This window comes from Oncorhynchus gorbuscha, linkage group LG06 (genome assembly GCF_021184085.1).
Source record: "Oncorhynchus gorbuscha isolate QuinsamMale2020 ecotype Even-year linkage group LG06, OgorEven_v1.0, whole genome shotgun sequence".
Lineage (NCBI taxonomy): Eukaryota > Metazoa > Chordata > Actinopteri > Salmoniformes > Salmonidae > Oncorhynchus > Oncorhynchus gorbuscha.
In genome coordinates, this window is record NC_060178.1 from 41,575,261 (window position 1) to 41,593,901 (window position 18,641).

The 18,641-nt window shown below is 42.9% G+C and overlaps 1 protein-coding gene across 3 annotated transcripts in view; it reads left to right on the plus strand.

Annotated features, from left to right (window-relative positions):
- Positions 1-507: 507 nt before the first annotated feature.
- Positions 508-18,641, plus strand: part of LOC124037980 (WW domain-containing transcription regulator protein 1-like) — an 82,960-nt gene continuing 64,826 nt past the window's right edge. Inside the window, exon 1 of one of the 3 annotated variants that reach the window (XM_046353302.1) lies at positions 508-1,238. In XM_046353302.1, coding sequence (XP_046209258.1) covers positions 835-1,238 — 404 coding nt within the window. In that variant the 5' untranslated portion in view covers positions 508-834. The remainder of the gene's footprint in view (positions 1,239-18,641) is intronic. The other 2 variants (XM_046353301.1, XM_046353303.1) reach the window with 2 other exon arrangements.

Here is an 18,641-nt window from a genome sequence, read left to right on the forward strand (position 1 = left end):
ACTACGAAGGGGGAAAAGTAGAGTAGCCTACATCTGACAGGCATGGGCGCAGCCTATCTTTCATCTTTCATACTATATATGGGCAATGACAAAACATCTCAGAACCTCACAAGTTTCAAGTTATTATTCAACAGATGTGTAATTTTCTCACTACCTTACATTCAAAATGATTTCACTTGTCCAATCGACAGATAGGCTCTGTGGACAGACTAACTTGAACTATTCTTAACATTGTTTTAGTTCATAGTCTCTAGGCCTATAGACCATCCCCAAATGATCTCCAAATGTAACAGAACGAAGCAGCCGTGATTTATTGCTAAAACAAACTCTCAAATCTATTCCGCAACTTTGTGGCGTTGAGTTGTAAACTATTTAAACATTTTCAAAATTTTTACACCCGCCATCAATAGTTTGTCATTTGAGAGATTGTTTTGTAATCACGAAACTGTACTAAACCCTTCTCGCCCCGGAGCTCATGAATAATTCATGAACGACTGCTGACACAGGCGTCGTAAAAAGTTGAGTTAAACTTTGGGACGGGAGGGAAGTTTGGGCAGCACCAACAAGAGCTATCGAACTGGCCGAGGCAAAGAGAAAGTACCGTTCTTATTACCTTTCTAATGTAAGGATACATTTTAGTGTTTAAATCTAACTCTTTCAGAATTGTTTTAACGCGAGTTTGACGGCAGCAAGGTGATAACTATTTTTTTTGTCCGCACAGAGGAGGGTTTATGACCGTTTAAAGAGAGCTCAAGGTTTGATATCTCTCTTCGCCTAGAAACGTTTTCGTTTTATATTTTCTGTATTGCGTTGTAACTTTTCTACGAAGCCAAAATGAGCAACCCACTGCAGCCAATGCCAGGACAACAAGTTATCCATGTCGCTCAGGACTCTGATACGGATCTTGAGGCGCTTTTTAATTCGGTTATGAACCCGAAACCCAGTTCATGGAGGAAGAAAATGTTACCCGAGTCTTTTTTCAAGGAGCCAGATTCTGGATCTCACTCCCGACAGTCGAGCACTGATTCGGGCAGCCACCCGCCCAGGCTCACCGTACAACACGTACGGTCACATTCCTCGCCCGCGTCCTTACAGCTTGGATTGGGAGCCAATTCAACTCCAAGCCCAGTACAGCACTCGCACATCCGGCACCAGTCTTTCGATGTTGCCGAAGAGTTGCCCCTGCCTCCTGGATGGGAGATGGCCTACACGTCAACTGGACAGAAGTACTTTCTCAAGTAAGTTTTTTTTGTTTTTGTATTATACAGAAAAAACACGTCTCCAGTCCCTTTAAAAAAAAACACCAGGTTCAGTCAATGCAAGCCTCACTTCAGGTAACGTTGGTTCATCTCAAGTGATGGGCCTAAATGGGTTGTGGAAAATCTGTGTAATGTGAGTGTAAATCCCAATAGTTTTGGATCACTGTGCGGAACAAGTGGCCCCTTTGAGCGCTGTGCGGCCAGTTTGACTGAGTACACTGTTTTTGTGTCTTTGTTTGGCGCTGTCAGCTAAGACCCTATAATGCCACCACTCATGCCGCGTTCAAAACAACTGGGAACTCGGAAATCTCCCACTTACGACTTCAGTGCGTTCAAAACAACTGGGAACTCGATCATCCAACTCGGAATTCAAACTCGACCTCGTATTTTTCAGAGTTCCCAATTGTTTTGAATGCGGCATTGTTCACACAAGTCGAACCCAATACGGCGCGTATAGCCTCATATTTTGCGTGAGACGTAGCCTACCTGTCTGTGCTTGCAGTGAACACTGTCATTTGTTTTCATGCAGGCTGGTAGGTTAATATCATTGCTAGAATTAGTCAGTGTTGTGCTAGACCTATATAATAATATAAACGAGCACCTGGCCCTAGTAAACTCAATGGAAAGTTTCCCCATTCATTAGTGAAGTATCTCCTTGTGCAACTTGATCACAGACCACCTCTAGTGTATTGTGCAACAGCAGTGAAGTTGTCTTTGGTTTCCTTCTCTGAGCCCCAGCCGGTTAAACCACAATGGCTGTAGTGTTTCTAATCCCCGCCCACGCACTGGGATAAATAATATTTTATTTGTCACATGCGTCAAATACTACAAGTGTAGACTTTACTGTGAAATGCTTAATTACCATCTCTTTCTCAACAATGCAAAGTAAGATATTAGCGTAGAAATAAAGGAAATGTTAACACAATAAAATTGCAAACATTTCACTATATACAAGGGGTACCGGGTCAATGTGCAGGGGTACGCGGTATTATGTACATGCAGGTAGAGGTAAAAGTCCTTGGCAATCGGGATAGATAATAAACACAGTAGCAGCACCGTGTGAATGTGTGTGTTTTCGTATGGCATCAACATGCGTGTGTGAGCGACCGTAGTTAGTGTGTGTGTGTTGGAGTGTCAGTGTAGTATATTTGAGTGTGTGGGTAGAGTCCAGTGAGTGTGCTTAGAGCTGGTGCAAATAAAAAATGGGTCAATGCAAATAGTCAGGGTAGCCATTTGATTATCTGTTCAGTCTTATGGCTTGGGGGTAAAAGCTGTTCAGGAGCAATTTGGTCCCAGACATGGCGCTCCGGTACCGGTTGCCATGCAGTAGCTGAATGAACAGTCGATGACTTGGGGGGGCTGGAGTCTTTGACAATTTTTAGGTCCTTCCTCTGACACTGCCTGGTATAGAGGTCCTGGATGGCAGAGAGCTCAGCCAGTGATGTACTGGGATGTATGCTCTACCCTCTGTAGCACCGTACGATCTGATGCCAAGGAGTTTCCATACCAAGAGGTGATGCAGCCTGTCAAGATGCTCTCAATGGTTCAGCTGTATAGCTTTTTGTGGATCTGTTGACCCATGCCAAATCTTTTCAGCCTTCTGAGGGGGAAGAGGAATTGTCGTGCCCTCTTCACGACTGTGTTGATGTGTTTGGACCATGACAGGTACTTAGTGATGTGGACACAGAGGTACCTGAAGCTCTCGACCCGCTCCACTACAGCCGTCTGAATGGGGGCGTGCTCCGCTCTCCGTTTCTTGTAGTCCATGATCACCTCCCTTCCTTTGTTTTTCTGACACTGAGGGAGAAGTTGTTGGCCTTGCACCACACTGCCAGGTCTCTGACCTCCTCCCTATAGGCTGTTTCATCGTAATCAGTGATCAGGCCTACCACCGTTGTGTTGTCTGCAAACTTTTATTTATTTAACCTTTATTTAACTAGGCAAGTAAGTTAAGAAGTTCTTATTTACCCACGAACTAACCCGGACGACCCTGGGCCAATTGTGCGCTGCCCTAAGGGACTTCCAATCACGGCCGGTTGGAATTGAACCAGGGTCTATAGTGATGCCTCTAGCACTGAGATGCAGTGCCTTAGAACGCTGCGCCACTCAGGAGCCCACACTTAATGGTGGTGTTGCACTCGTGCACGACCAAGCATTCGTGGGTGTACAGGAAGGGACTAGGCATGCACCCCTGAAGGGCACCCGTGTGTAGTTGCCTACCCTCATCACCTGGGAGGTGTTTAGTCCCAGTGTTCTTAGGTTAGCGATGAGCTTAGAAGGCAATATGGTGTTTAACTCTGAGCTGTAGTCAAGGAAATGCATTGTCACGTAGGTGTTCCTTTTGTCCAAGTGGGTAAGGAAGGTGTGGTGTGCAACACGGATTACGTCATATGTGAATATGTTGGGGCAGTATGCGAATTGGAGTGGGTCTGGGATGATGGCGTTGATGTGAGCCATGACCAGCATTTCATGGCTACAGATGTGAGTGCTACGGCGCGATAGTCATTTCAAATCAAATTATATTGGTCACATACGCATATTTAGCAAATGTTATTGCGGTTGTAGAGTAGTGCTTGTGTTCCTAGCTCCAGCAGTGCAGTAGTATCTAACAATTCACAACAATACACATCTCAAAGTAAAATAAATGAATTAAGAAATATATTTAAATATTAGGACAGGTTACCTGGGTGTTCTTGGACACAAGGATCTGCTTGAAACATGTAGGTATTACAGACTGGGTCAGGGAGAGGTTGAAAATATCAGTCAAGCCACTTGCCAACTGGTCAGCATGTGCTCTGAGTATGGTAATCTGTCTGGCCCTGCTGCCTTGTGAATGTTAACCTGTTTAAAGGTCATACTCAAATTTGCTACGGAGAGCATAATCAGACAGTCGCCCGGAATAGCTGGAGCTCTCATGCATGGTTCAGTTTAGCTAGCCTCGAAGCGAGTATAGAAGGCATTTAGGCATTCACTGGGTAACTTGCGGCTGGGTTTCCCTTTGTAATCCGTGATAGCTTGCACGCCTTGCCACATCCTACGAGCGTCAGAGCTGTTGTAGTAGGATTCAATCTTAGTCCTAACACTTTGCCTGTTTGATGGTTCATCTGAGGGTGGAGCCAGATTTCTTAAATGTCTGGATTAGTGTCCTGCTCCTTGAAATGAACAGCTCTAGCCTTTAGTGTGGATGTTGCCTGTAATATATTGCTTCTGGTGGTGATATGTACGTCCGGTCACTGTGGGGATGACATCGTAGATGCACTTATTAATAACTGATATGGTAAATTCCTCAATGCCATCAGATGAGTCCTGGAACATATTCCAGTCTGCTAGCAAACCAGTCCTTTAGCTGAGCAGCCGCTTCATTGGCCCACTTCCTTATTGAGCACATCACTGGTAATTCCTGTTTGAGTTTTTGCTTCTAAGCAGGAATCGGAAGGATAGAGTTATGGTCAGATTTGTCAAATGGAGGGCGAGGGAGAGCTTTGTTTGCGTCTCTGTGTGTGGAATAAAATCGATGTAGAGTTTTTGTTTTTTGCCTCCAGTTGCACAGGTGACATGCTGATAGAAATGAGGTAAGACCGATTTGGGCCTGGTTCGGAATGTGCAGTATGTAATTCGCCTCAGTGTCATTGAAGTAGAAATCCTCATCCCCATCGAGGTTAGTGATCGCTGTTCAGATGTCCAGAAGCTCTTTTCGGTCATAGGAAATCATGGCAGAAACATTATGTACAAAAAAAGTTAGGATCAGATAAATAAAAAAATGAGCACAATTGGTCAGGAGCCCGTAAAACAGCTGCTATTCCATCCAGCGCCATATTTTCAGAATAAGTGACCTTTCACCTCTCACTTTAGCACATGCACAAGGTAAACTGAATGTGTTTGACTATCAATGTGAATCCAAACTATCACTGTTTTGTAACCTGTTTCAAACACACACACACACACACACATACCTGTGATCCCTGTTCTTGTTCACCTTGATAAGAAAGGGATTACCTTATCAGTGAAGAGCCTTCCTCTGCTCGCTCATACCTCCCCTGCTGGAGACAGTCAGTCTTAATGCAAATGAGTGTTGTGACTCTTGACTCGGTGGAACAAGATGACCAGGCAGACCCATTCTTCCCTGCCCCAGGGGTCACCATGGCTATCTGACTAGGCAGAGGTTAGGGCTGTGTGGTAGGGGTCAGCTCAGCAGGATGTCCTCTATAGGGACAGTAATTATAAAGGTGTGAACACACCCTGGTCTCCACCAAGTCTCACTGCAGCAGAGGCCTCTCTGCTAAAACATACACTCACTTCATACACTTTTTTTTTGTTTTTTTACACACTTACCTAGATCTGTTCCTGGATTACTCTTTTTAACAGTATCAACAGCCCATCGAGACATTAGCCCGATGCTCATTGTCTCCAAGAGTAATCCATATCAGTTCAACATTAGCTTAAATGCCAGTTGACCAGGTGAAATGATAAAGAACAATACAGAGGGGGTGTTTTTCCCAGGAAACAGGCAGGCTGAAATGTAAACACATAGTGTGAGATGATGAGAGAAGCAGAGGGACATGGCTGGTCCGTACTGCCTGGCTCTATGGCTGGCTGGCTGCATGCTGACCCTCAGGAGAAATAGCCACGTCAGGAGAACAACCACGGAACAGAAAGAACACTGATCAGTAGGTCTGGCTGTTCATTAGCTAGATAACTTTCCACAGAAAAAGGAGAGGGGGTTGGCTGTGCTTGCATGTAACGGTTTTGTAATGGGAGGAGAGACCGAGAGATGGGAAAGAGCCAGAGGGGGTGGACAGGTGGGAGGGAGAGAACGAGAGAAATGGAAGGGGGTAAGAGTGGAAGGAGAACAAGTGGGAGTGAGAGGCAAGGAAAGAGTTTGAGGGGAGGGATGGAAAGACGGAGCGGCAGAGGCTGTTTTTTGTGAGCTCTCTTGTTGGCACCTGTGGAGAGGAGGAAAGGAAAGGGAGGGAATGACTGCAGTCTAACCCCAGGCTCAAGGAGGTGTCTCCTCTCCCTCTCCTTTCTCTGGTTCCTGGCCGGGGGTGAGAACATGCCTGCTCATGCAGAGGTTTTCACAGTTGGCTCTGTCACCACCAACAAAGCTGGGAGCCCCGGCCTCACCGCACCCTTCAATTAACTAGGCAGGATAACAAAGTCTGCCTGCTTGTCCCGAAGCTGCTGGATCTTTTTAGTTTCACTCTGAGCTCTTTGTTAAGGATGCCACTGCTGCTCCATCATGTCTCCTGTCTACCTTTAAAACCCTTTAAGGCTTTAGTTTTTTCAGAACTTTTTCTTTGTTCTATTGCAGACTTTTACTGTACAGTTGAATGTCCCAAAAAAGGATGGGACACACTGTGTACTACTCAAATGAAAAATAATAGGGTTAAGGCCTGACTTTTTTTTTAGTCCTGTGGTAGTACCTGGTAATAGATCAGACATGTAGAGCTGGGACAATAAACAGAGAATTACTGCCATCGACATTACCTTCCTCTCACCAAAGCATTTTGCATAAGTCTGTAATTTTCTCTGATTATGCGACAAAACGTTCCTGTAGATTGTACTGAAACCATTATTTACTAAAACCATTACAGTAATAGCAGATGCATTATGTTGATTCCTCTAACAAAAAAAAAGTAACTGCCTGTCCCTGTTTTGCTGTCAGCTGTTGTGTGAGCGAGCCACTTACTCCCTCTCCCCACTGTGCACATGGAGGAGGGAGATATGCATTCAGAGAAGCACAAGCATATGTAGTTGGAGGAAACATGGGGAAGTAATGGTGCTTTAAATGTTCATAAATGTATAATCCCATTTAGGAGCAAAAGGCATTCAAACATTTTGCTGTGATTTTCACACTTGCTCTACATTAATCGAATCCTTGGGAAACCGAGAAAAGGAATACTTTCACCAAATTTCCTAAATGGATTCTCTGAACGTTATCTCACCAAGTTACCCCATTAGGCAAACCATTTACAGTATTAAATTGCCTATTGTAGTATAATAAAGAACCTTTTCCATTGATCAAATCAAAGTTTATTTGTCACGTGCGCCGAATACAACCGGTGTCGACCTTACAGTGAAATGCTTACTTACAGGCTCTAACCAATAGTGCAAAAAAGGTGTTAGGTGAACAATAGGTAGGTAAAGAAATAAAACGACAGTAAAAAGACAGGCTATATACAGTAGCGAGGCTACATACAGACACCGGTTAGTCGGGCTGATTGAGGAAGTATGTAGATATGGTTAAAGAGACTATGCCTATATGATGAACAGTGCAACATATATCCCGCTAGCTGAATATCCATGTCGTCATTCAGCCACGATTCCGTGAAACATAGGATATTACAGTTTTGATGTCCCGTTGGTAGGATATTCGTGATCGTACCTTGTCTAATTTATTGTCCAAAGATTGCACGTTGGTGAGTAGTATTGACGGTAACGGCAGCTTTCCCAGTCGCCTTCTCCGGGTCCTGACCAGGCATCCGGCTCTTTGTCCTCTGTACCTGCGTCGCTTCCTTTTGCGAGTCACATTGTCTTGTGCGTCTTTGTTTTAGAAAAAATATTTGTCTAATCCGAGGTGAGTGATCGCTGTCCTGATATCCAGAAGCTCTTTTTTTGCTGTAGATACGGTTGCAGAAACATTATGTACAAAATAAGTTACAAATAATGCAAAACCCCCACATAATGGCACAATTGGTTAGGCGCCTGTAAAACTGCTGCCATTTCTTCCGGCGCCATTTTAGCTACAGTGCTGTTCATTGTTTACTGCCATTTAGTATCCTTCACACCCTCTAAAGCCTTAGACCCACCCATCTCTTAAATAATCTACATTGGAACACATGCGAATGTGGCCATGTGCGAAAGCAGTGAGGTAGTGCTTAAAAAAACAGAAAATATTTCAACAATAATATACTTTATTAATTTCAAGTGCTAAAGGTAGTAGCCTATAATTACGAAAAATGTAACCCACACAAACACCAAAAGCTGTGTTCGAATAGTAGTAAATACTCATTAAGTGATTTAGTATACAGTATGTCAGTATGAGTATTGGAACACAGCTAAAGGTTTAGATAAAAACAATATCTAGGCCTATATCATAAGATCCTTTTAAGTAACTTAAAAGTAACTGCAGGTTATGATATGAACAAAAATCTTCCCTGAGAGCATATTTCTGTCCTATCCTTTGGAGGAGGACATGGAATGTCCATAGCCTTTTCATTGCAAAACTCCTTTGTCTTCTTAAAAATATATGTTTGCCGAGTTGTGTCCAGTCCGGGGGAATGCTTTCACATGTCTGGGAGGAAGGACGTCAACATTGTACAGCAGCTGAAACCTGGTTCCATCTGAGTGAAAGGCCACAACAACACAAGGCTCCAGGCAATTAAAGCTGTGAAGGAGGAAAGCAGACAAAAATAGACAAGACATTAACCTTGCATACCAGCAATAACATTCATTCAATAATGTCCAAGCAATAAACTCCAAGTACAAAGAAAAATTGTTGCTTGTTCACCCTTGATCATCTTGTACCGGTGGTTTATGCTGAAAGACAAATTCCAGAAAAATTGGATAAAACATGAATTGAAGTCCTATAGCTTGCCTGTTGACTGCTACAGCTGTACTAAAATGCCCTGTACACACCAGCTTCCAGCCCGACAATGGCAATGCAGACACAAGATAACTAGCTAGATTCAGCAAACGTTTAGCTTCATAATTACCAGCTGGTTAGATGTAAATAGTATTCATCTGACTAACGAGCTAAAGGAAACTCAACCCATTCCGTACAAATATGCGCAACCGCAACATTCAAACGAGGCTACAAAGAACTAAAGGGACAGTAGCGACTGTGTTGACTTCAACATCCTGGTTGTGAACTAGGTTTCTATTCAAGTGTTGATCGACATGGTAATGGATCTATAGTATTGGAGAAAAGTTGAAAAAACGGACCCTCCGTTACATCGTGACATGTCATGTCGTAATGTACAGCACGCATAAAGCAACTAAGGGGGGATACCTAGTCATTTTTTGCGTCGTCATTGCATGCGATCATCATTCTCAAAGCCGCTTGCTGTTTACTTCTGAAGATCACTTTAGCACCGCCCTAAAAATCCGATTCAAATTCGACAAAAAACTTCAAATTGGTATGTAACATTATTATAACTCTTTATAGTGTTTTATTTACGTTTTAGCGGCGATAAGGTGATAAGTTGGACAGATCGAGTGAAAAAAAGCCATTTTCCCACACGACAACATCTCTCCTTTTCACTATCACGCATTAGTTTCGCTTCCACACCCGCCATTTTTAAAAAGACCCGACGGGGCTCAATGCATGCTTGAATCATGCAGAAACGGGCAGCGTTTAGGTCATGTAATTGATTCTGTTGGAAAGGGGAGAAAGTGTGCTTTACAATGATATTGACATTACAGTTGATCTGGAAGTATTATGTTTTTGGGGCGCTAAAATAAGGTCAGTTGTACAGACCAAGGCAATGTACAAAAGTGAGTGAGTTTATGTTAGTAGAGCATGCAAAAAAACTACCTTAATCTATAATCCAATAGCTATTTAGCTATAATTTCATCGTGGTTAGCCAACTTAGCATGTGTCCCTATAACGTAACATGGTGTTTGATTATTTCGGACCACAGTGGCCATTTGTAAAAAATGGCTCATTGCGGGATGAAGCAAGCTACAACGGCACCAGTATGCCATTTTCTATCTAGCTAGCAATATAGCTAACAATAGCTAGCAATCAAATCAAAGTTATTTCTATAGCCCTTCTTACATCAGCTGATATATCAAAGTGCTGTACAGAAACCCAGCCTAAAACCCTAAACAGCAAGCAATGCAGGTGTAGAAGCACGGTGGCTAGGAAAAATTCCCTAGAAAGGCCACAACCTAGGAAGAAACCTAGAGAGGAACCAGGCTATGAGGGGTGACCAGTCCTCTTCTGGCTGTGCCAGGTGGAGATTATAGCAGAACATGGCCAAGATGTTCAAATGTTATTCAATAAATATGTTCAATGAAAGCTACATGCGTTACTGTCTCAAAGTAGTTATTTTTACTGTGGACTCTTACCGGTCTATGGATTATAATGATTAATGGCAGACTGAAACACTTTCAAAATAATCCTTCCCACTCGGCTTCAACCAGTCCAGACTGCTTTAGCCACAGAAGACAGAGCTTTGTCGATGCCAGCAGCTTTATTCAGGACACCACTGGCATTTAAAGCTGTAGCTACACTTTGCATGTAGTCCATGATTTAAAATATTAGTAAATACAATGGATCTTTCAAATATCTGCGGTAGCATAGAGCAGGATCTGCCATTTGACAGAGAAGCCTTGAGTGACAGAATGGACTCTCTTTCTCATGAATCTCCCAGCCCCCTCATCTCAACCAATCATGGCTTGGCAAGATTCGGTATTTTCTCAGTGTCTTAACAACTTTGATTTCACATTTTATTTACATTTACTGATTACATAAGAGTTTGTTATTAAGGCATATCAAAGCTCACACGTTCAAGAAGGCATTTTGCCCCCTCCCCAAAAAATCTATTTGGTTGAAAAAAGGTTTTTGGTTCAAATGCCTCTCCTGTAAAGTAGTGACGTGCGTCATATGCTCAGCTATCTGTAAAGGGTCTCACATGACCGTTGCTCAAAATGCAATTGCGGGAAAAATACAGTTTTCAAAGCAACTACTGTTCTAGTTACAAAGAGGACAGTGTTTCCACCAAACGGACTTGCTGCGGATAAAAGTCAGTGCATGAGGACGTAGTGCACCCAATGTACTTTTTCGGGTCATGTACCGACTAAAAAAAATCAAAAGTTCAATGTGTTTCTATTTGCATTTTCAATAAAATAGCAAGTGTTTCTGCTCTGGTCTTTGCACGTGCGCTCTAGCCAACAGCTCGCAGAAACAGTGGGCGTAAGCTGTGCAGGTAAGATAGTCTACATGATAAGAATGATTTTTACAGTTGGGCAAAAAAGTATTTAGTCAGCCACCAATTGTGCAAGTTACCCCACTTAAAAAAAGATGAGAGGCCTGTAATTTTCATCATAGGTACACTACAGCTATGACAGACAAAATTTGAAAAAAAATCCAGAAAATCACATTGTAGGATTATTAATGAATTTATTTGCAAATTATGGTGAAAATGGGTATTGTTATTTTTTGCCCCACTGTATTTGTCAAATGGCAGTCACGCATCAATCGTCCTGTCACCAGAATAAGACCATCAATATTTATTGAACAGGAGCAACAAGATCACTGTGCACTTCCACCACCCTGTGAAGTTAATCTGTAGCCTAATAAACTACATGGCTTCAAGAATCGTAGTGGACCACACACCATATCACATGACTCCAAGAGTACTTTGATATGATGGTTATTATATCAATATTTGTGCAGAAAGGTGTTTCCACCACCATTTCTCGCTTCGTGGGATCTTTTTGTGTCTAAAATTAACTATGTCAAACTAACAAATGATCGGTCTTTAGGCTATGTACACTATTTTGCATTGATAAATATAATCTCAGTGACTAAACCAAACAACATTTTAGCCTTATTAAATTATATTAGAATCCCCTGAAAATGTATTTTATTTAGACCGCTGCTTGCCTTGTGATACTTTTATGTCAATTAAAAAAATCTATTTTTAGCTGAGACGGGAGCTATTACATTACCATCTCAAACTGGAATACCTTTTGTAGGTTACACTGGCAAGTACAATAATATGTTACCAAAAGGTGCGTGTTGCTCCAAAAAATCTGACTCCCCGAAGCACACATGCACCAGTATAATAACAGAGTAAAGTGAGCGGAGAGCTTAACCCTGTGTTCCCAAGCTGGACTGAATAGTAGCTGCCTAGCTCGCTTCAGTAGGCCTGATAAAGGTGTGTGGGAGGTACAGTGCACAGTAAACACTTTACAGTAAGTTAACTGGTCTGTGTGATGGGGAATGATGGTGAGAGGGATAGAAAGAGTGATAATGGAGAGAGGGAGATCTGCGTGGGTGGCTTTGACATCCCTGGATTCAGGACTGGAGGAGGTAGGTGATTAATGCTGAGGCAGAGGAGCAGAGAGGTCAATCAGTGTTTAGCTAACCAATGTCCTGTTCTCTGGCTGGTTTGAGTTAGTACAGGGGTTTGAGTTGGGACTGAGATCTGGACAGTCTGTCCTGATTCATTGAGGCGGAGGTGAAAGTCATGACACCGGAGAGAATGGAGGAGATAAACAAAACTTAATCTTCTGCTTGGAGCCCTTCATAAATCCCTACATGTCTTCTATCTAGTTTATGCCTAGCGTAGTGCTTTCATCTGGGCTGCAGACTCCAAGCTGTATGTGTGTGTCACACACAAGGCTGTCTCACACACGGCATACCAGGGTGTCTGCTTTACTTGGAAAGCCCAAAATTCCTCAATGTATGGATGTTTTTTTGTAACAAGAATCTATGAGTAAGGGTAGTCTGTAATTAAGCATGCGTTTGATGTTAGATGGCAGTCAGTATCTTCAAAGTGCTTCATACAAATCCACATGAATCAGACTTAAATATGTTGTAAGTTGAATTCTGTGTAGCTGAAATTCCATGGCAGATTTTATATGTAATGTATAACAGCATATTAGGTGTGATTGTTTCCGTTTGTGGAATCTGACCTATCACAGACCAGCCGTATCTGTAGTGCTGCCTGTGTTTGTGTCCTGGTCTTATCAAGGTTCCGACTGAGAAGTTGTTGCCAGACGCTTGTTTATAATAAACACTCAAACGAGCACAGACACACAGGAGTTAGACTAACCATGGCCTGGTTTCCCAGTAACAATGGAACTTAGGCTTACGAGTTTTTAAAAGTTTTTTTACTATGCGTCTTTTCCACATCAGATGTAGAGATGTATTATGCATTTCCCAAAACTCCACGCAGAGAGACCAGTCACTAAGGGCGTCATGTGTCTACTGATGGGATCGAAACACTGTAGCCTACAAATATCAAAATGGAACTCGATTTATTGAACATGAAATGTATTTCAGTATGATTGAAATAGGCCATCTCTGTCGGCGCTGACAGAGATGGTCGCTTCGCCTTCTTCGTAAACTATGCAGTATTTCGTTTTTTTAAAATGTATTATTTCTTACATTGTTACCCCAGAAAATGTTAAGTCTTATTGACATACAGCCGGGAAGAACTATTGGATATAAGAGCAACGTCAATTTACCAACATTACGACCAGGAATACGACGTTCCCGAAGCAGATCCTCTCTTCGGACCACCACCCAGGACAATGGATCTAATCCCGCAGCTGACTGAAAACAACGGAGACGCAGAAGGGGCAGGCGGAAAGATCTTCTGGTCAGGCTTCGTAAACGGGCACATCGCTCACCACTCCCGAGCATACTACTCGCCAATGTCCTGTCTTTTGACAACAAGGTAGATGAAATTCGAGCAAAGGTTGCCTTCCAGAGAGACATCAGACATTGTAACATTCTCTGTTTCATGGAAACATTGCTCTCTCAGGATATGTTGTCGGAATCGGTCCAGCCACTGGGCTTCTCCATGCATGGCACCGACAGAGATACACACCTCTGGGAAGAGGAAGGGCGGGGTGTATGCTTTATAATTAACATCTCATGGTGTGATCATAACACAAAGGAACTCTATTCCGTCTGCTCACCCGACCTAGAATTCCTTACAATCAAATGTCGGCCATTCTACTTACCACGAGAATTCTCGTTTGTTATAGTCACAGCTGTGTACACAACAACCTCTCACTCAACATCAACAAAACCAAAGGAGATGAACGTGGACTTCTGGAAACAGCAGAGGGAGAACTCCCGTATCCACATCAAAAGGACAACAGTGGAGAAGGTGGAAAGTTTTAAATTCCTTGGCATACACATCACAGACAAACTGAAATGGTCCACCCACACAGACAGTGTGGTGAAGAAGGCGCAACATCGCCTCTTCAACCTCAGGATGCTGAAGAAATTTGGCTTGTCACCCAAAACCCTGACAAACGTTTACAGATGCACAATCGAGAGCATCCTGTCGGGCTGTATCACAGCCTGGCATGGCAACTGTACCGACCTCAACTGCAAGACTCTCCAGAGGGTGGTGCGGTCTGCACAACGCATTACCAGGGGCAAACTACCTGCTCTCCTGGACACCTACAGCACCCGAGCCACTGCTTGTTCACACCGCTATCATCCAGAAGGCGAGGTCAGTACAGGTGCATCAAAGCTGGGACCGAAAGACAGAAGATGTTTTTCAATCTCAAAGCCATCAGACTGCTAAACAGCAATCACTAACTCCGAGAGGCTGCTGCCTACATTGAGACATAATCACTGGACACTTTAATAAATGGATCACGAGTCACTTTAAATAATGCCACTTTAAAAATGTTTACATTTCTTACATTACTCATCATATGTATATTCTGAATTTTATACCATCTACTGCACCTTGCCTATGCCGCTCGACCATCGCTCATCCACACACTTTTGTACATATTCTCATTCACCCCTTTAGGTTTGTGTGTTAGGTAGTTAGGTAGAATTATTAGATATTACTGCACTGTTGGAACTAGAAGCATAAGCATTTCACTACACACATGAATATCTGCTAACCATGTGTATGCGACCAATACAATTTGATTAGATTTTTGGTCCTACTATTTATATTTTCATGCAGTCGTCTTGGTTTTCTTTTGAAGCATATTTTTAAACATCGCTTGTTTGTTGCAAAGACATTGGCAACTTACATTTTTTGTAAAACATGTCCTAACGTTGTCGGCGGTCACATGTATAGACAAATAAACCATGATTTTTTTATGTGTAGCGTTGATCAAAAAATCCAACACTTAGCTGTTGTACGAGTGGTCTGAGGCTGGCGTTATGAACGTTTTCAAGTGTGACAATAACGATGGTTTTTGGGAAACAGCTCAGAGATTTAACGACGCTCCTATGAATGTTCTAACGATAAACTTTGCCTTAAGATGCTTTTGGTAAAGCGGGACCAGCACATTGAAAGATTTACCCACTGTTCTCATCTGATCAGTATTTGATCAATGTTATAGTAGCTACTTTAAGATGAAGGTGTTTGAGGAATGTTTATGAACAGCTTGTTTGATCCACAGGGTCTTTGAAAAGGCAAGCGATTTGCCCAGTGATTACCAGGTGCAAACCACAAACATGCCTGGATGGCCCTTGAACAGTGTATTGCCAACTTGAAAGCGTCCAGTGCATTTGAATCATGTAATGTGAGTGGCTCAGTTGGGAGAAAAGGCTGATTTTAATCTCTGGGTCCTCACCGCACAAAGGGATGTGATTACCACTTACTACAGCACTACCACTGCAGGCTTGGATTAAACAATCTGTTTGAAGCCCTCTTTGATATCAAACCAGTAGGGGAATGTGAGAGAGGGGAATGATCTGATAGTCACTTGAGCATGAACCTTGCCTTCTGTTTTAGCGGTCCTAGATCCCAGGGGGTGGGGGTGTAATCATGGCAGGGCTAGTCCCCTGGGTGTTTATGCTGAGAGTAGGGTAGGCCTAATGGTCAGTCTGCTGAGAGCAGAGTATGTATGCTTGCACACTGCTCCAGCTCAAGTCCTTTCCAACTTCTCTGCTAAAAAAATGCTCCTTGCGGCCTCCCGAGTGGCGCAGCGGTTTAAGGCACTGCATCACGGTGCTAGAGGCGTTACTACAGACCCGGGTTCGATCCCGGGCTGTATTGCACCAGGAAACCCATGAAGCGGCGCACAATTTGGCCCAGTGTCGTCTGGCTTAGGGGAGGGTTTGGCTGGCCGGGATGTCCTTGTCCTGTTGCGACTCCTTGTGGCGGGCCGGGCGCAGGCACGCTGACTTCGCTCGCCAGTTGTATGGTGTTTCCTCCGACATATTGGGGTGGCTGGCTTCCGGGTTAAGCAAGCAGTGTGTCAAGAAGCAGTGCGGCTTGGCGAGGTTGTTTCAGAGGACGCATGGCTTATGACCTTCGCCTCTCCCGAGTTCGTACAGGAGTTGCAACGATGGGACAAGACTAACTACAAATTGGATCTTGTGAAATTGGGGAGAAAAACAGGTAAAAAAATAAATAACACGCGTTAAAATTAAGACCAACACCCATCTATTTTTGTGTGTACCTGGACATTCCATTTACTTTTGAATTATTGAAACTTAACCATATGATTTGAATAAAAAGTATTTTAAGAAACGACATGAAAAGGTGATGGTAAGAAGCGCTCATCATTTAAAATAGGCTACATGTTGTATTAAACGGCATATAAACACTAAATAGGTCAGGAGCCAGACGGGTGGTCTACGAAAATGAATTATTTAGGCTATATTATTGTTATTATTTCAAGGTTGTAGCCTACAAATAAATCAATTGTGAAGTCTTTGCGAGTGTGACACTAGGCTGGTAGGAACATTAAGCGCCCAGCATTTAAACTATGTTTCATTGTATTAAGTCATTATATTCTGGGAATTGCGCTTATAGGCTGTGACTGACTTAGAATTAAATAAACATTTTACGAAAAATGTCTTATTAGGCTCTGTCTACAGTGCCTTTTTGAATTCACTTTTAGAAACACTGGTTTGGTCAGAGTCTGTGGCTTCAGGCTCATGCGATGGTGTCTGGAGAGCAGGCCAGCAGCTGAGATGATCCTCTCTGTGTTTGCAGAGCCACTGGGTTACGCTTTTCGGGCCACTTTTGCCAGTCTAGACAGGGATGCAGAGTTGGTTTAATTTTTTTTCTCTATAGGTAGTCCTGAAGGTTTTTCCTTGATAGAGATGTGTAGATAATAGAACAAAAATTAACAACTTTTAAGATCTCAGATATTTGTTTGTAAATACTTTGCTACAATGTGAGTCATTTTTCATTCTATTATCTATGGGCCGGGCAGTGAGCTCTACTGGAGCGGGCGAGAAGGCCGACGCTCCAGCCTTTGGTTGAAACTCGCTCCAGTCAAATTGGGCGCACTACAGCTCCATTTCACTCACATGCTCTGGCTGAGAGTAGGGGTAGGCCTAATGGTCGGTTAGTCAAGCTGGGTTAGGGCTGTCCTGGGTGGATTTATAGGTCTAAATGGGAAGGTGGGATTTCTGTTCTGTTCTGCACCTGTAAGATGGACTGGTGGCTAAGCGCCAGGTGGATTGTGGTGGTGGGGCTCTACCAGAAAGGTAGGGTGGGGAAGTGGCTGAAAATAGCACCAGACCACCAATAAAAATTTGGTTAAGTCTAAGTGACTGGTGAATGTTTTGATTAAGGTCACAGCTTCATCTTAAGGGCAAGACTAGGTCAGAGCAGAGGCAGATATTCTCAGAGAACTGTCCCCGATGTTGGCACAATGTGTTCCATGCCAACAATGTTCTAATTTGGATTCTTCCTAGAGAGTGTCATTGTTCTGGAATGCTTGGTGCCAGACGTTCTATGGCTTGGGCCAGAGCACTCTTGACCAATGGCAGAAGAAGAATGAATGATTAGTGTGGCAACAGTTGGTACTAGTAGGACCCAAACGTACAGAAGGTAGCCAGGTAGAGTACATTTGATTTGAGTGTCTTTATTTTCTGCCCGTTGGCCAATCCCAACCACCAGTGTTTTGGTTGGTCAGTAACATTTTAGTTTACTACCCTGGAGGTCAGAGTTTCACTGGGTCTCTATAAGCTGTGAGCCACCTAGCTGTGACATGTTACATCTGCTGGGCAAAGGCACATGTTCTCTCTCTGGTCACTGCTTGAGCAGTTGTAGGACTATATAAAATCACAGAATCCAGACATTGAAGTGGAATTCAACAACATAAAAAACATGTATTGAACTTATTACGAAATCAACTAAATGTATTGAACTTGCATTCACTTGCCCAATTTAATCATAAGACATGAAGAAAATGCATCAGTGATTTTTGTATTGTCCTGCAACTTTCTGAAAAGAAACAGGAATGCCAGTGTGTGTGTGTGTGTGAGCATGCCCTTTGTGTTGTGGTTAACGATGATGCTAAAAAATAAGCTTCATCTGGTAGAGATGGAAAGGCTTTCCCAAAACCTTATCAATTAAATGCGAACTACAAAGTAGCCTATGCCTGGCAGAATATCATGAGTGGTCTCCTAATGTGGGTTTTGTAAAAATAAAAATAATTAGTGTGCTATTTCTTTTTTTTTTAAGAGTGAAAACCTGACGGAACAAGGAAAAACAAAACAGTATTTGGTAAAAAAACGAAATGGAATCAGATATATAAAACTGAATATATAGGGCCATACTGTTTTTTTGGGGAATAATTGAAAAGCCTCCCTCTTCCTCTCAGACTAGGCTAGAAGTAAAGGCCCAAAATCAGGGGACATGAAGTTCCCCCCTCCCTTTCTTGATCTGCTGCCTCATACAGTGTTCTAGGCCAAAGGAAGGA